General features: G+C 40.4%; 1 protein-coding gene across 3 annotated transcripts in view; it reads right to left on the minus strand.

The window, feature by feature from the left end:
• ITPR2 (inositol 1,4,5-trisphosphate receptor type 2) overlaps positions 1–18,024 on the minus strand; it is a 278,104-nt gene that overhangs the window by 63,370 nt on the left and 196,710 nt on the right. For all 3 annotated transcript variants that reach the window (XM_026066890.1, XM_026066889.1, XM_026066891.1), the window contains 6 exons: positions 17,838–18,021; positions 16,982–17,238; positions 15,866–16,066; positions 13,695–13,805; positions 7,725–7,820; positions 6,385–6,504 (listed from right to left, as the gene is read on the minus strand). In XM_026066890.1, the coding sequence (XP_025922675.1) occupies positions 6,385–6,504; positions 7,725–7,820; positions 13,695–13,805; positions 15,866–16,066; positions 16,982–17,238; positions 17,838–18,021 (969 nt within the window). The remainder of the gene's footprint in view (positions 1–6,384; positions 6,505–7,724; positions 7,821–13,694; positions 13,806–15,865; positions 16,067–16,981; positions 17,239–17,837; positions 18,022–18,024) is intronic.

Raw genomic sequence — 18,024 nt, forward strand, 5'->3', positions numbered from 1 at the left:
TCAGTGCCATTTCTATTGGATCATCCTTTGACCTTAAAAGGTAGCCCTTATTATTTAAATATGTATACTACTTTTCTTCATTTGCCTTCAGGTAGTGTTGGTCAGGAGTCTTAACGATTCAGTGACCCAGTGCGGTCCCCAGATCTCAGGTCCTCCAGAGGATCCTTGCTGGAGCTGAAAGCTGCTTCCCAGCTTTCCGAGAGGATAAGCCTGCCTTGTAGAGGTAAATGATCTGGGAACACATAGTTTCTCATGAGGACAGGGAGATTCCTTTTTCAGCAGATGTTATGGGGTGGTAACAATGCCACCAAGGGGAAAGGGAAAGAAAATTTTTGCAAGGCTTTTCCACTTGGCTTCCATTCACTTCTTTCCATGGCATAACCATGATGTTATTGTCCCAGCCAGTTAATGCCCACTGCAGACCTGCTGGGCATGTAATTGGTTCCACCCACCCCTTATCCTCAAAAGCCTTCCCGATGTTTCTTTGCTGTGTTTCATGGATGGTGTTTGTAAATGCACAATATAAAGTAATTCATTTCTGCCTTCTTCCTCAGCATTTCTTTTTAAACAGCCAAATTTTGCCCCAAGTCTACCCCTGACCACAGTCACACTTCCTTCCTGCAGAACACTGTGCAAAACACCATGGCAAATCTGTTCATATCATTTCATACAAGCTATTACCACTGAATCCTTTGTCCTGACTTGAATTATATGGGGGTCAGGACAAATGGATGAATATGAGAATTCACATGTATCTTATAGCATATATTTAATAAATGTATCTTGTTTTACAGACAGAGACACACACACACGAGAAAGGGAGGACCAAGGGTCTAAGTTCATCTATCTAAATGTTAATACACAGCCAAGGAAAGGAAACCCAGCAGCTGCTCCAAGCTCCACACTAAAAATAACTACCCACAAAAAACTTACACCACCTCCCTCACATACACACTTGCCTCCATCACATTATGAAAACTCTTCCTGCCTTAACAATCCATACTATTAGCAGCACAGCAAAGTTTATTTAAAAAATATACTTTAGCATGATCTCTTTAGAAGAGTCTCGGAGTACTAATGTGCTCAGTGATTATGCATTTCTCAGCTGTCAACTGTACTACCCATTAAGTGACTATTTTCCTCATTAGTAACGTAGCTGGGATCACATGAGCATAGGAGGAAACCCAGTGTAAGAGTTAAAGCAAAGCACTGGGGATCAAGCAAGCTGTCCTCTCTTCCCATGATGGCTAATGACGTGCTGTCTACACCTATTTCTGGCTTGGTGTCTTTATCTGTAAATTGGGGTAATACCACCTACTTTAAGAGGGGGAAATGAAATTCACTAAATTATCTACTCTGATATCCTTGGAAGGAAGAGGCTAAAAAAGGGAAGATTAATTCTTTATGTACTTCCAGAACTGCTGTTGTTATTATAATTTATTTGTTCTGCTGTAACACGTAAGAGCCCCAGAACCAGGTGGTTCTAGGCACAGAACCGATGCAGAACAAAAAGGTGGTCTCAGCCCTTGCTGTACTTGAACCTGCAGGAAGATATAGAATAGCCTGAAAAGCAGAAAGCCAAAGGAAAAGGATTTGTTCTCCTTAGAGTTTTATATATCTGGATAGCTAATTTTTTTTTACAATTACCTTAAGTTTCTCCTTAATGAATACATCATACCCAAGTCTTGTTATCAAACCAATCTTATTTCAAGTGGCAAAAATACTAACTTTTTAAAAATAGTCTAAACCGTACTACTATTCCCAAATTATAAATCCACACCATCAACAATTATTACCATTTTAATTGCCTAGTTAGCAAATATTATTCATGCATATACACTGAAGTAAACATGGCAAGAAGAGATTAGTTATCTCAAGCCAAGTTCGATAAATAAATCTTGATTCTACTATTAATATACTTTAGAAAGACAATTATATAAGGCTGAAGTACTTATTTTGCTCACTCTACTGATAATTAGCACCAGAGGGGAAGGAGTATGAGTTACCCATTATCTCCAATTGCTACTGCATGCTTAGTAGTGCATCCAGCAAGAACCTTATAATTCACAGCAAAATCCTGCTTCTTTCCCCTTTATTTTAAGAACCTATCAACGAAAGAGAACTTCCAACTGTGTTAGTCTGTCAGGAGGGAGCTTGGTTCAAGCTGGTGTTTGTTTATGCGGTATACCTGCACTGGTATCAAGCAGCGTTAATTTCTTCTAACTTCATGGAGTGGAGGAAATGATTTTTCATTTTGTCTTGGTGCCATCAGGCGAATGTCATATTTATGGAAGTAGTTTTGGTACCCCCTTGGGATTTAAATACATTTTTAATTTACCCTTATAAAAGCCCCTTCTATTTACCAGGTGGTTGCAAAGGTATTGTGGAATCCAAGATCCCCCTCTCTCCAGCAAGAAGAGAGATGCTCAAATGCTTAAAATTAAGCATTTGAACAAACATTTAGCTTGTTTGAGAGTCTCAGCACATGCACCACGAAAGGAAAGACACACTAGGCCAGTACCTCTGCTGTTGCAACAGCTTTGGGAACCAGGTGGAGGGAATCACAAGGGACTGAAAACTTCATTACAGTATTGCAGTTTGCTTCTCTACTCCCTACCCGCTCACATCTTTCTAGATCAAGGACATGTCTACATAGTTCTCCAGGCAGATAAAAGTGCATTCTTCCCGTGCTCCAACCTGACTAGAAGCTATGTAAATTTATTTAATGTACTTTTGAGCCTCATGAATAAGCCCTGCTGAAAGGTTCAGTGTATTAGTTTGGGCTTCATGCCTGATTTACAGAGTTTGCATCTAGCTGAAAAACACAGAAAAACACTAAGTATTTTCTGTCTACAGAAGCACATATATGCATGCATGCAAACTATAGAAACCTGTGGTTATAACTAGTGCCTTTTCTTACTTTATAGTAATTGTAAAGAGGTCGTGAACTTCATAGAAATATTACTAACTCCAGTAAAGCTTTCTTCGTTTACAAACTACTAAAAGACTTGCTTGTAACTATCAGTTAGCAGGCTCAGGCAGTCATCTGAAAAGCCAGAGGATTTCTTTTGGCCTTTCATGATGACACGTTTTTGGTAGCCACTTAAAAACTTGTTTCTCACATTTAACTCTCATGTGCAGAAGCATCAATGTAAGGATTAAACTTTTTTGTGCTACTGTGCCAAAAGCTTTTGTAAACTCTACAGAGCCATCAATCAAGATGAAGTCTCTTTGTGGTAAGACCATTGCCTTACAAACTTTGCAAAACAAAGCGTGACCTGCTTTAGCAGGATCTTTTTGAAAAGATATCAATAAAAATACCACAAAAATTTCTTTTGATTGAAGCATGAAGAGGAAAGGTATAGCAACTGATAGAACTATCCATAACAGACCACTGGTATTCATCCAAGACTACTGTAAGAAATATGCAATGTCAAGGTCAAGGCTTGGCCCTGAGCATGGCATTTGAACAAGACACAGAAAATGGAATCTTCTCAGTAGATTTTGAAAAGAAGGACTGCGACCGCTCTCTATCTGGCAATGATAGGCTTATTTTTCCAATGTGTGACTTCAAGCACCAGCCTGTGTCACGCCTCCAAATGGCTGAAGAGGAGCTACATCTGAAATGAGCCCCTACCTCAACGGCAGGTTGCAGCAGGGGGGTGCAGCTGAGGGTAGTTCCTCATGGATAATTCAGTTCTGCTTTCTCTCAGTGGTGAGGGATAGGTTGAATAGGGAAAGTGGGGAGCAGCAGTGTCCAGAAGGCCCTCAAGTCAGTGCAGGGGAAACAGCAGAGCTATTGCACATGGCAGACTGGAGAAGGATGAAAAGATAAAGGGAAAAAAAGAGAGGAAAGAGATACATGTGGAAGAGAAGTGATAACTGTCGTGACATGGTAGATTTCACAGTCAGTATCCTACCATCATGTCCCAGGCTGCTGTGCCAACATGGGTGTGTGTGTGTGTGTGTGTGTGTGTGTGAGAGAGAGAGAGAGAGAGAGTGTGCAATGCATGCATGCATGCACACACGTGCTTGCATGTGTCTGCGTATGCATGTGTGGTAAGGGTTGGGAGGATGGAAAGGAGATTTAATAACAGAAATCTCAGCCTTGCTTGTGACATATTTATAACTTTCTGTGCACTGTGGGTCAAACATTTACAAGAATGCCTTTTGCTTCTGGTAAAACCAACCACAGGAAGGGCAAGGAAGGATGTAGTGGTGGCAAAATGCAGAACCCACCACAGCCCTGAAGAGTGCAACGACAAAAACTGAAAGTCTGAGCTCCCCAAAATAAACTGTCTGTGTTTGAGGGCTGTAATAGCAAAGAGGAACTCTTGGTCTTGATTCTGCTATTACAGACAGGTTTAAAAGCTGTAACTACAGCAAGCAGTCACATGCAAGTGTCAGGGAAGTGACTGAAGAGCCATGCTGGTTGTAGAAAAAAATAAGTCAGATGAAGTGTGAAATTGTAAGGAGCAGAGCAAAGAAATATTATGTAAATTAGGTCAGTGAAGCCGAGCGCAAGGCCCAGCCACCAATAAGCCACTGAGATATAGTAGAGCATAAGAGGGTGTTTAGAGAGCAGAGCCAGAAAAGGAACCAGGCAACAATGGCTTCACTGAGGAGGGACTAAGTTCACATCCTGCCCAGCCCAGAGCAAGCAAAAGGGCACACATGGAAAGAGTCTGGGGCTCAAAGATCAGCCGTCCTGTGCCAAGAATCATAGCTTTTCAATAAGAGAGGAGAGAGAAAGGCCCCACGTTGCTTGGCCTTCCATTGCCCTGTTTTGATATGGGGCTTGACATGGCTGCAAAGCTATTGTAAACAGACACGTGTACTGCACTACAGCAATGCAACAAGAGAAAATCAGTCATATTTGTAAAAAGATGGATAGTTTTACAAAAAAACAGAACCGCTCATGCCATTTAATTCTACGGAACAGGAAGGAGCTCAGCAAATTGCTGCCAAGAGCCTTACGCCACCAAACCGCCCGCCACAGCTCAGGCCTACCAAGCAGCTAAGGAGCAGCCTCCCAGGCCTGCCCAGAACCTGAACGTGTTCCCGTGGGAGGACTCGCTCCACACTCAGCTAGCCTGTACACCCTGCGCAGGGACCTCTCTGCTAATATGACCCCAGCAGCCATTTCACATAGAGCTTTAGCCTATGTTCTACTCTCAATAGCCTCTGTGCCATGGTCACAAACCCAGTAAAGTCATTTAACAAACTGTATATAGAAGACATAAAATACTAACATTTTGATTTCACAGGCATTTAAATTTTCATTACAAACAGTCATGCAAGGAATAGTCACACAAGGTACAGATACTTTCTTTATCTGTACAGATACTACAGATACTTTCTAAAAATTCTGTTATCATTGATGGGTGTCTTACATACAGGACTACATACGGCACAAAAGTAGAACATGGTCACCCATAACAACATAATAAAGACAAGATTTACTTATTTAAATGTGCTGCAAGCATGCAAACATAATTCAGTAACTGTTTTTCCACTTCTCACTTAAGAGAAATATTGCATAACACTAGTGCAATTATGGATTGTTTTCTTTTCTTTTTCCATTATTACTTTAATTCCTAATAACATTTAACAAGAATAATGCATGTAGAACACTCCCTTACCCCTGTTTATTTCTTTTTACTTAATTAAAAAAAAGTTTTAATGTGTCCCTTATATGAAATATCAAATTCTATCATTTCTGATATAATCAAGAAAGTCTTTTCTTTTTTCATTAAAAAATCTTTCCAATATTCTTAATACAACTTAAAAATAAAGAAACCATTTTTGATATCATCTGTTCTGAAGAATAAATATCTCATAAAATAAAAACAATCACTGTACATTCTATCTTTATCAGTACAGAAGCAAAAGTGATGAGAAAAAACTTGGAAGTACTACAATGTAATTCAAAAGAAGGAAATAGTGAAAAAGCCCAATTACTCATATTGTCTGAATAATTAATATATCTAAAATAAAATTAATCTTTTCAACTCAAATTCACTCAATATTATAATTGAAGTTGCTAATTTAAAAATAGTAGTAGTAACTTGATTTATGATTTGATTAATATAAATGAGCTGTTAATGTTAAAAAGAAGACAAAGCTAAGGGTACATTAATTGCTTTACTCTAAACCGTTATTTCACACAAACAGTCTACCAAATCCTGTAGAGTGCCTACTCCTGCAGTGAGACCGCTTCCTTGTCCTGCTATGAACATCATTCCAGATAAAATCATGTCATACGCAATCATGAGCCAGAAGACACAAGAGGGGAAAACTTCCCTTTTTGATCAGACAGGTTTTACATGGAGTTTAAGCATGTAATGCTGTTCTAGGAGCAGTTACACAACAAGTAAGACATACCTGATGTGCCAATATATAGATATTATGGCCAACATCTTTTGGGGAGATGCCATCGTCTCCATTCTCCTCCTCATGGTCACATTCTAGACCTTGGTTATACGCGTTCTTCATCACATCCACCTGTAACAGAAACCGAACCAAGGAGAGACGAAATAACTGTCATTTTCGGGGAAAAAGAAAGCACACTGTGTTTGAACACATACCCTTTGTTCAGCTCAAGCCTGGCCAGGTGCCCTGCAGTTCTAAAAGAAGAGTGAGGAGTCTGAGAAACACTTTCTGAATAAAGAAAAGCTTGAAGTATTTACGAAGCTCCAAACTGCTACATTTCTCATCAGCAAAACTTCTGCACCCATGAGAAAGGAACAGGAATGCTGAGCCTTTGTAAAAAGGTGTTTTTGCAAATGCTTTTAAGGACAGATCAACAGGTAGTGTCTTTTGGCACTTGCAGTTCAGGCACAATGTCCTTCTGGCTAGGGCAGGCTGCACAGTAACTCAGAGTTCTCCATACAGCGTAACAGAAAAAATACCTAAGCCAAAAAGGAAGGGAAGGCACAGATCCATGCAAGGTGCTGGGATTACTCAAATATTCAAAGCCTCTTAGAGAAACAAGGGGGAAAAATCCTCTTTGCCTCACGCAGGGCCTGATCCTGTGGTGGTACCTTAGGGATGGCCTCATGGTGCAGGGATGGCACCTTAGCGAAGGTGCTCTGAACCCACACAGGAGTGAATCACAGATCTCCCCACAAAACAGGTTTTCCAGCCACTGTTGTTACATGGTTAATTTGACTGGAAAAAAATTCTCCAGACTTCCATTCCAGTTTAAATTCCTGGAGACCAATACAAATACTGCACTTGTTCCAAAATACAGCCACAATTGTTTGTAACTCTTTTTTTTTGTTGTTGTTCACGAGGCAAATACATATATATACCTATATGTGGTGTGTGTGTATATATATATATATATATATATGTAGGTGTATATATATGTACATGTACACACACACATATTCCTGCTAGCGCTGTTTCACAAACTGTACAAGCTGAATTTCACAGCTCCTGACAAAGTATACTCAAAGACAGTCCACCAGAGTATGATAATTTAGTTAGGAAACAATTACAGAAAAGTGCTTGAAACGGGTAAAAATAATGAAGTCGTAAAGACTGAAATCATGCATGCTTGATCCTTTTAAAGTACTTTTTGTGAATTAGTACTATCCTGATACATTGTGCCACTATATGCTGCCAACACTCTTCAGCTTAGATGCAGATCATTTTAAAATGTTTTAATGCCAGATTTTTTTTCAGCCAGAAGATTTATGAATATTCAAAAGTTTTCTCACCAGTTCCCTTGGTCTCATGTTGAAAAGGATTCTTTCCGCATTCTCACTGTCATGCCTGCTTTCCATAATAGCCAGCAAAAGCTTGGAGGCATTGTTCTAGAGACACAAAGCCAAGTTAACGCAAATTTAAAATCTATTTCATGGATTAACGATCCTTGCATTTGTTTTAATTGAGATTAGGAAGACCACTTTTTTCAGCGGATAAGATTTTAAACTGCTTGCATCTTTTGTTTTACTGACATATTTAATAGTTTTTTTTCCCCATTTTAATGGCAGCATACTATAAGGCTAACTAACCATGCAAGCTATATTGGAAGGAGCATTTTAAATATTGAAAAATATTTTACTTAAATTCAGGGCTTTGTTCTATACTGTGCACCAGAAATGAGATCCCATTTGCTTTCCTTATTGCCCACCTAACAATTTTTGCCATGGCATTTTGTTAAAATAATTCTCAACAAAGGTAATTACAAAATGTATTACACAAAAGGTTTCATCATTCAGGTAGGTTTCCTTCCCCTCTTTTTTGTATAAAGTCTTATTGGTTATTATTTGAAGGCTATAAAATAAACTGTTCTCATACAYTCCTGGATTTTTGTTTCGCTACCAAGTATTCCTGGGGGAATGTATAAAGATATCCTTTACTTTGTCAACTGGCTGCTTTTCAATGAGATTTCTCCCAAGGATTAAATATCATGAGCTTTAGCAGCAGTAACCCAGTAGTGCCTTAGACTTGGGGGACCTGTCTTTCTTCCAGTTAAATCGATGGTAGTGAACAGGAGAGGAAGAACGGTTTTGGAGCTTAAAGCACTGTAACAGGCCTCAGCACACACCAGGTCAATTCCTAGCTCTGCCAGAAGCTTCCTGTGTGATTCTGGGTAAGTCATCTAACTTCTCTGTAACTCAACACCTTGCTGCAAGGAAAAGTACAACAGCTAAATTTGCTCATAGCTGTCAACTGCTGAGACACCACACTCATGTTCACCTCTTCGATCTGGCTTCCCAACTACTTCCCCCAGTGACTGCTTTCCAGCAGAGCACATTTGCTTTGACTCACGTCTCACTGCTGGGCAGCATCCCCTCCTCTGCCACCTTTTATGGACTGACCTGTTCGAATACTTGGAAGGAGAAGGCAGTCCCACAACAGGGATAGGGGCTAGTAAAACACTAAAACCCGTGATACAACCTCCTTCTCGGCTGCCTGTTGCCAGACTTCAGCATTTCAAGCTGAAATTTCTCACAGTGAGGGTGTGCCTCAGATGATTAATTTGGACAATTTCAGAGGAAAAGGGTTCAGCTGTTCTTAGGACTGAGGTGGAAAAAAAGGACGTCATTTTCTGCATGTTCAAGCAACTTCTGTTTTGAGAAGCTTTTGTATCGCCAAGTTTTGATATAAGAGCTGAAAATTTGGAGGGCTAGAGGCCAAGATAACATAGGCATACACATTGTAGGCCCCAGGGAAATCCACCCAAATTTGGCCAACTCATAAGCATTTTCTAAATGATTATTTGAATACAATACTGCAGAAACTTGCTAGAGTTTCACATCTAAAAGCCCACAGACTTTCTTCTCAGTGGGCACAGAATTACAAAATCATGGTGGTTGGAAGGGACCTCCAGAGGCCTCCAGCTCTCCTTTGCCCTGCTCTTTCAGCAATCTAACTCCCTGCTCAAAGCAGGTGCAGTGAGAACAGTTTGCTCTGGGCTGTGTCCAGTTGAGTCTTGAATATCTCCAAGGAAGGAGATCCCACAACCATGCCAGGCACCTCTTCCAGTACTTGACCACCCTGATAGGAAAAAAAAGGTTATCTACTGGAATTTCCCATGTTCCAGCTTGTGCTCATTGCCTCCCATCCTTCCACTGTGCACCTTTGAGAAGAGTCTGGCTCCGTCTTCTCTGCACTACCCTTTAGGCAGCTACAGATAGCAATAAGATCTCCTTGAAGCTGTCTCTAAACCTCTCCTCATACATTGTGGGCTCCAGCCCCAACCAGCTTGATGGCCCTCAGCTGGACTTACCTCAGTATGTCAATATCTCTCCTGTACCAGAGAGCCCACACCTGGACACAGTACTCCAGATGCAGTCTCACAAGTGCCATTCAGAGGGGAATAATCACCTCCCTCAATCTGCTGGCTGAACTCTTGTAAATACAGCCTAGGACACTTTTGGCCTTTCCTGCAAGGGTGCAATGCTGATTCATGCTCAACCTCTTGTCTACCAGGACCGCCAGACTTTTTTCTACAAAGTTGCTTTTTAGCCAGTCAGTCCCTAGCCTGTACTGTTGCATGGGGTTATTTCATCTGGGATGCAAGACTCTGCATCTGCCATTTTTCAAGTTCATAAGGTTCCCATCAGAGCATTTTTCCAGCTTGTCCAGTTCCTTCTGAACAGTATGCTCCAGCACAAGGAACTGCAGATCAGTCTGCACTTGTTCTTTTATACTGCCTGCCTATACATGCAATATGGAGGAAAGCACTGCCTGCTTTAAAAGAGATTAAAGTGGGACTTGGGCAAAAGGGAGAGTGAACTGGAACAAAACTTTATTGCAAGAAAACACAAAATGGGAGCAGCTGGAGTGAGGCTAGGAAAGGACCTGAAGGCAGGGAATCAAAAAGAATTAGGAGGTATTTCAGACACCCTCACAGGGCTGATAGAAAACCCATACTCTCTTGGAGAAGCTCCTGGAGCAGCACCTGGAGGCTAGGCAAGACACACACAGGTAATTCCAATATTACTGGGTGGGCAACTAAATTGAGTCCAGAGTATCTCATGAGGAGATGGAATAGGAAACAACTGGAAGTAAAAATCAGAAAAAGGTGTGGAAATGAGAAAAAGAAATCAGAATGCATGAAGAGAACTCAAAACAACTGTATTAAGAGAGCTGTATAGATAACTGGAGGAGTGTAGCATTAGAAATCAGCAGGGAAAAGAAGGGGAAGGCGGAAGGGGGATGGATGGCCGGAATGAGGATTCATACATGACAGGGGAACTGGGACTTTCTGGAGAGGAGATTGGGCCTGGAGTGAGAAGACAGGAAAGATGTGACTGCACTTGCCTACACAAGAAGAATGAGATAAGGACAAATAAAAAGGGATAAGGAAGAGATCAGACTGGGACTGGCTGGAGGAGAAGGGGCCAGCATTATGATGATTAGAAACTTCTATATGATTTTTTCCATACCGTCCCCTCTCTCGCTCTGGAATCAAATCAGGATTGTGCATTAGGGAAAGAAAAAATCTAGGCAGACCTTTTGCCTTGCAATCTAAGTTGCAAAGGTTGAACACGAACAGTGAATGAAGCAGGAGATCCGGGCGAGAGAAAGGATGGCATTTTGATTAACACTACAAACAGGGTCCTGCTCTGAAGAACTGGATTCTTCTTTTTCTGCTCAAGAGTTTCCTTGCAATGATGAACAAGGCAGTCACGATAGCACTTGGAGGATCTCAAAATGAGAAGGGAAGGGGACAAGACAGGCTGCCAGGTAGCTTGTGAAGGATGGGGAGAAAACACTAGAAGAAGGCTCCAGCCTACTCACTCGTGGGTGAGGAGGAATTTGAAACCATTCCCAGTGCAGACTACCCTGGGGACGGAGAGAAACCTGCTACAGCTCCCAGGAAGTGAGGAAATGTAGAGGGTTGGCAGGACTTTCTTTTGTGAACAGCCAGCTTCTTGCTACTGGCTCAGAAAAAGTGGCATGCCGTGGCCTAGAATTTCAGCCAACTGTCAGACTCCCATTTTTTGGCCCCAGAAAGGGAAGTTTCGGACTCTTAAGCCACTTTCTCCTTCCCCCTCACTATCCCTCTGATCACTTACACCTGACTTCGAAGTGCTCATTTAATTACTTGCTCCTCATTTTCTGGATGCTTTGAAATTCTGGGATATGATTCTACTCCTAAAGAGGAAAAGAGGACCATTAACTATGAAGATACAGTTCTTCAAACACATTAGTATTGTGAAAAATCAGTTCCCAGGTGTTACAAAATGGATACCCTCAAGTAATTTTTGCCCTTCATTTCTCTTTGCCTGGGTTCCCATATCAACTCATAAGAGCTTGGGCAAAACAAATTCATGTTGCTTGTGAAGCAACTAGATACAGCAGAGTAGGGCTTCATATGAAAAGCTGACAAAGACATTCATAATTTGCCTCCCCACTCTTTTCTAGAGAGTTACATGAGCTACTAGATTGACAACGTCTCTTCATCCTGCCACTGTGCACACACCAGATCTTGAGGTCATACTATGTGCCAGGGCTTGAATACTACCCAGAAAGGAAGGTTGGGGTTCACACTCAAAACAACAAAGGGCAGAACAGAACATCAGCCATTACTCATTCAGTGAACACTGTCTATCCTGCTCATCAAATGATTCAGGAGTCCAGTGGAAAATACAATCCATGAAGATGTAATTAAATACCACATCACAAAGCATGTGCAAAACAAGCCAAATTAAGATGGCATGGGAAAATATAACTCTGCATTGCTTAGCTTTGCGGGGGGATGACTTTGACATATAATGTTCCCTGAAAACAGTGTCTGTGCTTGTATGTGTGTGTATAACTGTGTGGGCCTACACACTTTACATTTTGCATTTTCAGTGCAAGATTTAATGTGTTTACAACTTCAGAATTGCCTAAGAACAATGACAGATTGACAATGTTAAACATTACCTGGTAAACTCAGTGCCATATTATCTGGATGTGTTGTCATTCACAATAAAGACCAGTAACTTAGTAACGTGGATCTAATTCTTGAAATCAGAATGAGGCCCACAGTCTGAACCTTTGCTATCATTTACTAAAACTTTTGCTATTTTAATAACATCAATGCATATAAAGTCTCCCGCAAACTGGGCGAAACTGGTCCTTGTAGTAACATCAATAAGCTCTATTCTTGGGTATTGCATAGAAAAGTTATTTTACATCCATCTGCTAGCTACATGATATGGCAAACCAAAATGGCATTGTAATGAATGTAGCTAGATCTTCATAGGGACTGGAATTTGAACTTCAAAAGAACTATCTGCATGTTCAAAGTTAACTGTCTGCTTAAATGTTTTGCTTGAGGGGGGCCTGAATTAAATTGCCACTCAAAAATGTAATTACAGTTATTAAAATCATGTTTAAAACACTGTTGATACAATGTTTCAATGTACATGATATATAGCTGTATTAATTATTTTATTAGACATCCATAATGTTGCCAGTATGATGCAATGCAGCTACCACAAAGTATGTGCTGTTTTGGGGGAGGAAACAGACCATCTGCAGTGGAAATGCTTCATTCTGAAGACAAGAAAAAGCAAAAACCAAGGCTCCTTCTGGACAAGTTCTACCCTACTTGACACCCAGTACAGCTGCAAGGCTCCCCTCTGCATGCAATGGCATGCAGGTCGGGGAAACTTATCTAGGAGCCTACCCTTCTCTCTAGAGAATACAAAACAAAACACAAGCCTTCCCCCACTACACTTCCTCCCCCACAATACAGACAGAGGACACTTGAGGAAGGAAATAAAATACAATTTACCTTTACCTTGTTTTTAGCTTTATTTGACATTTTAACTGCAGGTCATCTGATATATTATTCTTTATCCACAACCTCTCCTTCTCAAGCCATTTTCTAGAGTGCACTATATAGAGAGAATGCCTGACTTGTTACATTGCCTGAACAGTGTAGCCGTTTATCAATCCAGTGAGATTTTATGCCCAGAATATAGAGGCTTCATGCTAGATATATAGTATCTGTTTGATAGGATTCTTAAAAAAAGCTGAGGGCAATGCTCCCAGGCACAACAGTGGGTCAAATGGCCTGTGGCAAAGGGCCTGATGTTGATTCAGAAGCTGAGCTGAATTCTTTTGCAACATTTGTTTTCCAAGACTGCTGAGTATATTATGCTATGGTAAGATTAAGTAAAGGTCAGGTTGCCTAGAGCTCTTACTTAAATTTAAATTAAAAAAATATACATTTACTGTACCTTTAGCTGAAGCACCAAGTCCATGCAGTATTTGCCAAGAGGGTTTATGTCATTCAGGATGAGTGCAATTATAATATCAATCCCATTAGACTCATGAGTGGCTATGCAGGTCTACAAAATGGGATAAAAGAGGGAGGTCAGGAGAGCAGGAGGGAGAGTGTGAAAAAGAGAGAGGGAGAGAGAGAGGGAGGGGGGGGAGAGAGAGAGAGAGAGAGAGAGACATGTTAGCAAATTTCCAAAACAAGGCTCTGATCTTGAACGATCGTGTGATAGCATCAAACCTCCCAGCCAAATCACAGCAGCCTGAAAACATGCCACAGGAGCATGAGTCTATACTACACAAGGGTGAGGCTTGTGTAGCATAGAGCTAACCCCAACACTGCTAATAGTGAAGTACACAACTAGAGGAAAAGCAGTGCAAGCTAAAATATCCTCACCATGAACCATGTAGGATTTGGAACCAACTGGTGCAAGTCAGAGGAAGCAGCGCATAAGGGCGCTGCCAGATCCAGGGACTGAAAAGGTCCCTTTCAGCAACTTCTCTAATCCCTTGAGCTCTATTCTGTGGTCAATATAGTTGGACCACTGTTTTCCACTTACACATATATGAAAAAGACACACTTGAATGAAAGCACAACAAAGTTTGCACACTTAAACTCTTAATTTGCACTCAGAAATCAGCATTAATATGGCTACGTTATAACATGATTTGTCTGTAAATATTAGTTTTCTACATGCATTTATGTACGCACAGACTTCTCTGGATAGAGAATTCAAAACTGTTAACTATTACCAACAGTACTTCCCAAATGCTTTTACAGCTGGAGCTCTGGACCTTCTAAACCATAAAAAAAAGTGTCAGCTGAATAAACCTGTGATAATTTTTTCTAATAAGTTTATAAGACAATAGGAAAGAAAAAGTTTTCCAGAAAGATAGAGAAAGGGGAAAAAAAAGATGAAAATGAAGGCATGGAGGATTTGCCTCTGAAATACACTAAATCAGATTTGCAGTTGGTGTAAATGAGCATAACTCCAATCCTTAGTGACTTCCCAGCAGATCTAAGTAATTAAATCTAAGTAATCATTTCCTTCCATTACCACTGTTCTTCTGTAAAGTTAGAGAACAAGTTATCTTGCAAAAATAGGGTTTTTTCCATCTCCACCCTGTAATTATCTTTTTTTTTTTTTTTTTTACAAATGATTTTCCCCATTCATTAGCGGACTGAGCATGACTATTTAAGATTCAGTCTACTACAGGATTTTTGTTTGTTTGCTTCTGAAGTATTTTAATAAGGTGGTTAATTAACAGAAATGGCAATAGAAGCACTTTGCACTTTATTTGTGGGTCTTAATGAAGTAACTTTAATACTTCATGTATTTCTTCAGCTATTTCTATTATTAAGAATAGATTGTTTCCTTGTAATTTTGCCCACTACAATTTTCCCAATGCTAATCCAGAGTGAACATTCTGAAATTTCATCCATTGTGACAACTTTACTATAGTTTTCTTCAAATCAAGAATAGTAGTATGCAACTAGTTTCTTTATCCTTCTATACTGCTTCAGCATGGCATTAAAGATGCACCTACCAAAAGCCACAATTATACGCTTTTAGAAGCCTGCATCAAGCAAGGCACAGAAACATATATTTGATTAGAAGCACGGTCTGTAGTCTCATTCATTTCATTACTGGTATCATAATTAAAGATGCTGAAGATAGTACAGTAGGACAGCTAGTTAAGCTTTGTGGCATTTATATGAACTAAGGAAAGTACATGTTAGTGACTTGTATAAAGACCACCAAAGGCAAGAGGCATGAAAAAGGAGAGAGCAAGACTGTGTTTGCAAAGTACTTCCATAATTGTGACTAGAAATCCAGAGTGTCACAAATTAAAGGCTTAAACCACGACCCACTGAATTCAGACATAAGACTCTCTCCAAAAGGACCAGAAAGCCTGTACTTAAGCTGACATGTACTACAGAAAGAGTCAAGTTTGAGTTTTGACTTAAAAGGATTTCTCAGGCCTTATGAAGGCTCAAAATGTGCTGAGTTTAGTCACAGCAATTACAGGATAGTTTATGTTATTAACAACGTGAAAGGGTTTATGATGTCCACATACAGACGATAAGCCCAGGGAGATTCTTCTGGTTCCCAGGTTATTTGAGCCCTACCTGATTTTCATGGCATGGACCTTGGCAATATTCAGTCAAGCTTTCCAGAGTCTGGTTCACAAGAGCCACATTCCTCTCGTTGATGTAAAGTCCCAACAAGCCCAGTCCACCTGTTGTACTTCCACAGATACAGTCCAAAAATTGAAGGGTCTCACAAACAAGGTTGTAATTTGTTTTGTTGTTCTGATGTCTTAAAAAATTCTGGTGGATGGGGAAAAAGAATGCAAAAAAACGTGAGTTAAAGTCAAATACAGAGTCTTTTTCATGAATATATTAATGTACAATTTACAACCACATGATCACTTACGTAGTGAAACACACTACACTGTAGAAAATATATGCCAGTGCAGCAGTTGAGAACTACTATCTAATTAAATCAGTAGAGGGAAGAGAGCTTACACGTGTGAACTTTGCAAACATCTGCACTGGCCTCAGATGTCCTCTGTATGTCCTGCATATGTGCCCCCATCCATCTTTTGGTACCGACTCTTCTCTTGGGAGTTACTTTCCTCCCAGGTGAGCAGGTACAATGGCACATCATGACTAGTCCTTTGCTGTGGCACTATCTTAGCTCAAACCACTCCCCACACTGGTTTAAGGGAGGCTGCTAGACACTGCACTGAGGCACATCTGCAGAAAATTCATTTTGGAAAGGCTGCTACGTGAGCAGTAATTTCTACCAGAGGAACTGACAGCAGGGACACATGCAGCATTTTAAAGCCTTCAGTCATAACACCTAGGGAAAAGAGCAGTACCCTAACTTYGTCCAGAAACTTTCTGTGGTCTTCAAGGCTATGGTAAGCGATCCAGCATTTGTGCTCAGAAACAGTACTAACAGTAATATTTAGAAACTTCTCAATTATCTGTGGCTATGCTGCAGTTCCTAGGCAGTTCTGAGGAAATAAATATGAGCTCAAACAGAGCATGAAAATGGTCCTGGAAAAGGACTATTATATCCTTTGGGCCAAAAGAAGAACGGTATTTTAGACACCCCAATTCCGTAATGGGAACCAGACAGGGGCATGTTTTTCTTCTCTCATGAAGTTCAGGCAATATGGGGCTCATGTCATACTCCTTTGGCAGGATTATTTTGAGCTCAGCTGAGTAACACTCTACCTGGAGCTCTCGGTTGTGGTTCTCGCATAGCAACTGAAGAAATCTCAATATTGGCTGCATGATTGCGATAGCAGGGCTCATTATCGCTTCTTCTGTGGACTTCTCTTCTGCATTTGCAGCATCTGTTCCTGAGCCCATAAGATCTATTTCTGGGTCCATTTCTCTCCTGTACACGGAGTAAGCCTTGGACGTTGCAGAAGATGCTTCTGTTAACTGTCCTTTCATACCCTCTTTCAGATGCAGCGTTGAATCCTTTACTGAAAATAAAGATAATTTTCCTTCATTTTTCAAAATGTTTCTCCTTGTTTGATTAAACAATAAGAAAACAATAATAATGAATGCAACTTTTTCTTTTTTGGTGCCTAGCTTTTCAAAGACCTCTAGGCAACTTACAAAGAATATCAAGGCAACATTCATGCAGGGATAGCATGTTCTGAATAAACCACAAACCAAACTGAAGCAGACCATTAAAACAAAAAGCCCTACTATTTCTCTTCCATATACAATAAATGATGAGAACAATGGGAGGACTGCAGGGTGGGAAATCAGTTCCTGTTCTTGCTCTTGTGAAATAGCCCCATTAGCAGCAGCCTTTACTTCTGCTTCTCTAAAAATATGGGGCTGTATCTTCTACTGGTGTAAACCAGCATAGCTTCACTGACTTCATCAAAGCTACTCTGATGTAAACATCTTAAGATATGGCCTATAATTTAGAGAAGAACAGGCAATTGATGCAAATTAGACATAATTAATAATAAAACTTATTGATCAATGCCGCATAGTATCAGTGGTGCAGTACATTCAGTTTGTCTACAATGCGTTTCCTCTTCTCTCTTTTAGAGGGGTGCCTCCTTACCTCTCTTTTTGGGAACAGAAACAGTTAGGTCACTATCATCATCTTTCTTTTTGCTCCCCAAATCAATGGTGTTAACTGTCACTGCTGATCGTATCTCCTGCTGAGCAACCTTCATATGGTCATACAGGACTTTAAAGAATTTTTCTGACTTTTTTTGTTCCTTCAATTGCTGGTAAGTCGAATACTG

This window comes from Apteryx rowi, unplaced genomic scaffold (assembly GCF_003343035.1).
Source record: "Apteryx rowi isolate R43461 unplaced genomic scaffold, aptRow1 scaffold_25, whole genome shotgun sequence".
Lineage (NCBI taxonomy): Eukaryota > Metazoa > Chordata > Aves > Apterygiformes > Apterygidae > Apteryx > Apteryx rowi.